General features: G+C 56.0%; 1 protein-coding gene across 2 annotated transcripts in view; it reads right to left on the bottom strand.

The window, feature by feature from the left end:
* Positions 1–2,639: 2,639 nt before the first annotated feature.
* LOC129528748 (decreased expression in renal and prostate cancer protein-like) overlaps positions 2,640–7,393 on the bottom strand; it is a 90,630-nt gene continuing 85,876 nt past the window's right edge. For both annotated transcript variants that reach the window (XM_063701767.1, XM_055370904.2), the window contains one exon: positions 2,640–7,319. In XM_063701767.1, the coding sequence (XP_063557837.1) occupies positions 4,066–4,974 (909 nt within the window). In that variant the 5' untranslated portion in view covers positions 4,975–7,319 and the 3' untranslated portion in view covers positions 2,640–4,065. The remainder of the gene's footprint in view (positions 7,320–7,393) is intronic.

The following is a 7,393-nucleotide window of genomic DNA, read 5'->3' as shown; positions in this document are numbered from 1 at the left end:
ATGAAACTGTCCTCAATTGGCTCATTTCCCTCCCTGCCTTTGGGAACAGAACATACAAATAGTCACTTAAACTTTTCTGAATAACCTGAGTCATTGCTATGGCCACGATGACTCTTCCGTATGTCACGGTCATGGTCCAGAGGCAAAAGGGGACACGAAGCAACCCCTGCACCAGAGGGTCCCGGGTGGCCCTCTTTTCAGTTTTCTTCATGTTTCTGCCTCTTCCTTTGACATCAGCCTGAAACTCCTATTAGATTACTTGTCTGTGTTGGTGCAGACAGCTCTCACCTATTCAATAATTGTTTCTCCCATGAGACCAGGTGATGATACTTGTTGGAACTGTGTGCAAACTAAGAGACAACAGGCCTTGAGTGGCTGGTATGGTGCTCATGCCTGTCATCCCAGCAGTTTGGGAGGCCAAAGTGGATGGATCACTTGAGCTCAGGAGTTTGAGACCAGCCTGGCCAACATGGCAACAAAAACTACAAAAATGGCCGGGTGTGGTGGCTCATGCCTATAATCCCAGCACTTTGGGAGGCTGAGGCGGGTGGATCACTTGAGCCCAGGATTTCAAGACCAGCCTGGCCAACATGGAAACACCCATTTCTACAAAAAATACAAAAATAGCCGGGAATGGTGGCGCATGCCTGTGGTCCCAGCTACTCGGGAGGCTGAGGTGGGAGGACCGCTTGAGCCCAGGAAGTTGAGGCTACAGTGAGTGTGACTGCGCCACTGTATCCAACCTGGGCGACAGAGCGAGATCCTGTCTCAAAAAAATAAATAAATACTAGGTCTTGAGTGAAGCCTGAGGCACGTTCTCCTGAGCAGGGTATGTGTGCAGCAGCAATGGCTGTAGCTGGCCTTCAGCTGCCTGCATGCTAGCTGCCATCTCCACACCAGGCAGGTGAGGCTGCAGGAAGGGAGGTATATCCCACTGCTCCTGCAGCAATGAACACAGCCACAGCCCAAGATGCACCAATCTGTTATTCTCTGAAGCTGTTGGCTTTACATGAGAGTAAATGGATCTGCTGTTCAGGTCAGGCCTACCTGGGGTTTGTTCCCCCAGCGAATGAGCCCCCTGAGCACAGGGACCATGCCTTGGCCACACCTGTGAGACCTACAAACAGCAGATGCAGACACACATGGCTGGTCCATTCAAACCAACTTGCCCTCCAGGTGCTCCCAGGAGCTGGGATCTGGTGTGACACCCAAGCGTAAAAATGCACATTCTCATTTCTGCCTGTTTCCCAACCCCAGAGAAGGACAGCCAGAAGACAGAGCGGCTGCCTGCTCCCCCTGGGACACCCAGCTCCTGCAGGGGAGGAGCCCCTGCACTGGCTCTACAGAAACCCCTGTCCAAGGAGGGCAGCGATCTTCTCCAACTGCCTGGGGGGAAAACTGACACCTGTCACCACCTCCTGGGAAGGAACAGCACACCCAGTGTGTCACCAGGAAGGGACTGATGAATTTCTTTGAACTCCACTGGAAGGTCTGTAAGAAATGATAGTTCATAAATAGAAGCTCAGTCACAATTTTGAGAGGCTGGTGAAGCTCTCTTACGGAGCACATGGCCCAAACTCTTCATTTCCCTTTAGAGAAATGAGGCTCAGAGAGGGGAGGTGAGCTGCTCAGCGTGGCCCAGCAGACCCAGGCACAGAATCTAGGCCTCTTCACTTCCATCCTGATAGTTTCTCCCTTAAAGCCTACTGGCTCCCAAGAAGTTTTTTTTTTTTGAGACAGGGTCTTGTTCTGTTACCCAGGCTGGAGTACAGTGGTGCGATCACAGTTCAGCCTCCCAGGCTCAAACGATCCTCTCACCTCAGCCTCCCAAGTAGCTGGGACTACAGGCGCCCACCACCATGCCCGGCTAATTTAAAAAATATATTTACAAAAAAAGAGACAGTGGTGTGTGTGGGGGTGGGGGCGGGGGGGTAGGTCTCACTACGTTGCTCAGGCTGGTCTTGAACTCCCGGGCTCAAGCAATCCTCCCGCCTTCACCTCCCAAAGTGCTGGGATTACAGGCACACACGGGCCACTCTGCCCTGGTCCAAAAAGCTTTTTTTTTGGCCACTTTGTTTAGCTGAAATCTTAGGAGGATGCAACTAAGAAACAAAAAGAGAGAAAAGCAGAGTTGCTCTAGGGGAAGGAGAGTGGGGGCTCAGCTGCTGCCCTGGAGAGCCCTCAGAGTTGGAAAAGCACCTTGGGCTTGTGCTGGGCGTGAGGAGGGCCCTAAGGGCAGGAGAAGGTGCTTCTCTGTGAGCCACAGTGCCCTGCCCTTGGGGCGCTCCAATCACATGACCCCACGGAAGTTTACATCTTTGGAAAAATCATGAGGGTTGGTCACTAATGGGCCTTTGAGAGTTGTCACCCGCTTGTCGATAATTACAGAGCTTTAATGGGGCTAATTCAGAGAAAATCAAGCTCAAGCGCCTGTTGGCTCCTCTAAGGCCGAACACCCCCTGCTTGGCTGATGGAGACCTGACAGCATCATCATAACCTTGGTTTGCGCCTGGACTTTCCTGACACCCTTGGGAATAGGAAATCTGCCCTGATTTTTTTTTTTTTTTTTTTAAGAAAAATGTCAGGCTCTCAAGTAGTTTAAAAAACAAAACAAAACAACTGTGGCAAGGACCACAGAAAATCATCAAGCTTGTGTTGAAAGCATTTTATAGTTGGGGAAACAGCCATTCAGCCAGGCCGGCACTGCAGGGGGGACAGAGAGAAACGAGCCATCATCCCTGCTTCCCAGGAGCTTAGAGACAAGTGTTAAGATTTTTATAAACATCTTCATTCATCTGCTTTAAATTGTTGAAAGGTTCTCCATCAACTCCTGGACTCAGTTCAGCCTCCTTGGTGTGGCATTCAAGACCTTGTGTGATATGACCGCTTTGGCCTCCTCATAGGTCTCTTCCCCTTCTTTGAGCCACTTGGCTCTATTGTTTTGCCTACACTGGGCTGAGTTTCTGACACTTCAGGACCTGTGTACACAGCTGTCCCTCTGCCAAGAGCACCTCCCTTTCCTCTTTTCCGTCAGCCCACCTCCTCCCTCCTCCCAGTCTTAGGGCTGAGCCCTCTCTGTGAGTGACCTCCGCCAGCCAGAGCTTTCCATCTGGGTTCTTGCCTCCCTGTCCCTCGCTGTGGGGTCGCCTGTTTGTCTTGGTTTTGATGAACACCCTCAGGTCAGAGGTTGCCTCTCAGCATTCTTGTATCTCTGTGCCTAACACAGAGCCTGCCACATAGTTGGTGCCGTAACATCGAGTGCATTACAAATATCACAGGTCCAGGTAGAACATGACTGGGGCCAAAGAGGTTCTGGGCTCAAAGGAAGGGGCACCACAGCCCATGGGGGCTGGAATATGCCCCCTAACATGGAGAACCTTTGTGGTGGACTCAACGCCTTGTCCTTGCTCCAGACCTGCACAGGCATCAGTCCTGACCCGGTCCTGGGTGAACCACACAGGGCAGGTTTAACACGGGCACGTGATCCAATTCTGGCCAACGAGACAAAAGGACAGGTCTCCTGGGGACTTCTGGGAGAGGTTTCCTCGCTCTTAAACTGAGACACGAGAAAAGGAATCGGTCCTTACCAATTCCTTACCCAGCCAAGGACCTTATTGTTACATGTGATGCCTGGACCTGCAGCAGCCACCTTGGACCTGAGGGTCCTGCTTGGCTGATGGAGACTGACAGCGTCATTCTGACCTTGGTTTGCACCTGAACCTTCCTCACCCAGACACCCTTAGGAATAGGAAACGGGACTTGATTTTGCTCTACAAGGAAAAGCGCACAGCCACAAGCAAAGATGGAGAGAACCATCACCCTAACAGTGCTGAGGGGCTGCTGCATTGGTGCACCCTGGTGCAGCAAGACCTCAGCTGTCCTCATTGTTTAAGCCACTCTGAGTTGGTTATCTGTCACTTGCAACCCACGGCACTCTAGTGATTACAGCTTTGAAGAATGGACTGGGCTTCCACAGGTGGGTGCCGGGCAGGAGGGCCTCTCAGGTAGGGGCAGGCTCCCGAGGACAGGCTCAGGGAACCGGAGACCGAGAAGGCGCTGTCCTCTTCACTGCACGCACCCTGGACCAGTGCCGGCCCTGATAATGCAGCTCTTCCAGGCCCACTGCTTCTTCCCGTCCACTAGGCCACAGCCGCCCTCCAGGCCCACTATGCACACATCTTCCCCTCCAAGGTTTGTTCTGCCCCTGCCCTGACTCCCAGCCCTGTGGGGGTCCTGACCGCTCCTCACCTGGCTCAGACTCTTGACGCTGCCCTGGCTGCCCCACCACTGCCTCTGCCCGAGAGTCACGTGAGGCTGAGAGTAGGGGCAGGGGCAGCAGTGATGCCAGATGGGGGGCGGTCCAGTGGGAGGAGCCTCAGCCTCGCGGGCTGCTCCGTGGGACTGATGACTACATGATATTCTGGGCACCTCACGGATCTTCAACTGCAGGTGAAACGGATGCTGGTGGTGGGTGCAGGGCCGCTGGGAGCTGCTGCATGGGTCCCAGAGGCTGGACTGGGGCAGGTGCCAACTGAAGCTGCTGGGGCAGCATGGGCAGGAGGTTCTGCACACAAACCTTGGAGAAGAAGATGTGTGCATAGCGGGTCCACTGCTGCTGCCCCTGCCCTGACTCCCAGCCCTGCCTGACCCCACCTCACCCTGCTCAGGCTCTGGTGCAACCCTTCCAAAAGCTATTTTCGGAAAATAGCTCCTGTTGGGGCTACAAGATGGAGTGTGAAGAGGGCCTTGGGCCACAGGGAAGTGCCTGTGGACTAGGGGGAGTTCATGCACCCCTTCTTTCTCCAGAGGGGCTGGACTCAGGTGAGTATGGGGGTGGGGGCTCCTGCACTTCGACACAGGCAGCAGGAGGGTTTTCTCCCCATTCCCTCTGCACTCCCAACTTGAGCTATACTTTTTCAGAAAGTGATTCACCCTGCCTTTGCCCCCTTCCCCAGAACAGAACACGTTGATCATGGGCGATATTTTTCATTGTGCCAAACAGTTGCCATGACCATCATTAAACCTGTTTAACACCAAATAATAAGGAAAATAAAATAAAAAATTCGGGCTTGGTGCAGAAACTCACCCCAAATAAATCACCTACCAAAATATTTACATAATGGTGGAAATATTCCAAAATCCAATATTTTGGGATTTATACACAAAAGATAAACAAATTAGAGGCCAAGAGGCTGCCGGAAGGGAAAAACGGGGCCTGGGAAGGCCATTGTGAGGAATGAGCTGGGCCTAAAGAGGCCACTGGCAGGCGGGAGCTGGGCCTGCCGAAGCGGCCGAGAGGCAGGAGCTTTGGACTCGGGAGGCCGCAATGAGGCGAGAGCTAGCTGGGCATGGAGAGTCCGCTGTGAGTCCGGGCCCATGCAGGCCTTCGAGAGGCAGGAGGCCGGGCCTGCAAAGGCCCACTGGAGGTCAAGTTCTGGGCCTGAAGAGGCCACCAAAAGTCAAAAGCGGGGCCTGGGAAGGCCGCCAAGAGCCATGAGCTGGTCTGGGCTGAAAGAGGCCACTGGGAGGCAGGAGGAGCTGGGCCTGGAGAGGCTGACTCGAGGAAGTTTTGCACCTGGAGAGGCCGCCGAGAGGACGGAGCTGGGCCCGGGGAGGCCGACTTGCTGCTCTTCCGGGCCCAATTCCAGGCCGACTTGACGACGACTTGGGCCTGCTGGGAGCTGGGCAGGAGCTGAGTCCAAAGACGTTGTTGGGAGGCCAGAGTCAGGCCTGGAGACACAGCCGGGAGGAAGAGCTGGGCCCGGAGAGGACGCCGGGAGGCTGCAAGTGGGTCTGGAGAGGCCGATTTGAGGAGGCCCGGCCTCCGCCTCCCACATGGCGGCCTCTGCAGGCACAGCTGTTTCTCCTGGTTGCATCTCCCGCCTCCCAGCAAACAAGCTTTTTTGGCTCAGCTCCCGCCTGCGTTTGTACACCCCGAAGTTTCTGCAACCAAGCTCTTCAGACCCACATCCCACCTCCCAGTACCTGAACAGTCCCAGCTCCGGCTGGAGAACAGAGTCTGTAGGCCCCGCTGTTGCCTCCCAGGGGAGTCTCCAAGCCCAGCTCTCGCCCCACCACGACCTCCCAGGCCCAAGTCGCTGCCTGCCTCACAGCAGCCCGCGTGCGACCCTGCTCCTCCCTCACGGTGGCCTGTTGAGGCAGGGGGTCACGCTGACCTCTCTCAGCGTGGGAGGGGCCGGTGTGAGGCAAGGGCTCACGCCGACCTCTCTCAGCGTGGGAGGGGCCGGTGTGAGGCAAGGGGCTGACGCTGACCTCTCTCACCGTGGGAGGGGCCGGTGTGAGGCAAGGGGCTCATGTTGACCTCTCTCAGCGTGGGAGGGGCCGGTGTGAGGCAAGGGCTCACGCTGACCTCTCTCAGCGTGGGAGGGGCCGGTGTGAGGCAAGGGGCTCACGCTGACCTCTCTCAGCGTGGGAGGAGCCAGTGTGTGGCAGGGGCTCATGCCTCTGGGCAGGGTACCAGAGGCATGGGCATCAACAGGCCACCGTGAGGGAGGAGCTGGGCCGCATGCGGGCTGCTGGGAGGCAGGCAGGGACTTGACCCCGGGTGGCCGCCGTGGGGGCGAGAGCTGGGCCTGGAGAGGCCCCTGGGAGGCAAGAGTGGGACCTGCAGAGGCCGTTCTCCAACCATTGCTGGGCCCGTACAGGCCACCGGGCGGCAGGAATGAGGCCCAAAGAACTTGGCTGGAGAAAGTTCGGGACCTACAAAGGCGGTTGGGAGCTGGGCAGGAGTTGAGCCAAAAGAGCTTGCTTACTTGCTGGGAGGCACGGCCGGGAGATGCCGACTTCAGGACAACTTGGGCCTGCAGAGGTCACCGGGAGGCCCAAGCTTGGCGTGGAGGAGCCCACCGACCGGAGACCATTTGGGGCCTGCAGGTGCCATTGGAGGGCAGGAGCTCATCGTGGAGGGGGCACCGTGAGGCCTGACCTGGGCCTGGGGAGCTTGGCTTGAGGAAGCTGTGGGCCGACCAAGGACGCCAGGAGATGGGTAGGCACTGAGTCCAAAGAGGTTGTTGAGAGGCAGGAGTCGGGCCTGGAGACGCAGCCAGGAAGAGGAGCTTGGCCCGGAGAGGACGCCTGGAGGGTGCAAGTGGGTCTCGAGAGGCCGACTTGAGGAGGTTCTCAGCCCGGAGAGGCCGCCGGAAGGGAAAAACTGGGACTGGAAAGGCTGTTGTGAGGAATGAGCCCCATGGGCCTGAAGAGGCCACTGGCAGGCGGGAGCTGGGTGTGTAGAAGCTGCTGAAAGGTTGGGAGCTTGGCTTGGGGGGTCCACAGTGAGGCAGATGCTGGGCCTGAAGAATCTGCTTAAAAAGATTTAAGCACATTTACATTTATTAGGCACTTTATTTCCATTATTACATATATATAAATATAT

Source organism: Gorilla gorilla, chromosome 20 (genome assembly GCF_029281585.2).
Source record: "Gorilla gorilla gorilla isolate KB3781 chromosome 20, NHGRI_mGorGor1-v2.1_pri, whole genome shotgun sequence".
NCBI classification, from domain to species: domain Eukaryota; kingdom Metazoa; phylum Chordata; class Mammalia; order Primates; family Hominidae; genus Gorilla; species Gorilla gorilla.
This window is presented reverse-complemented; position numbering and strand designations above follow the sequence as displayed.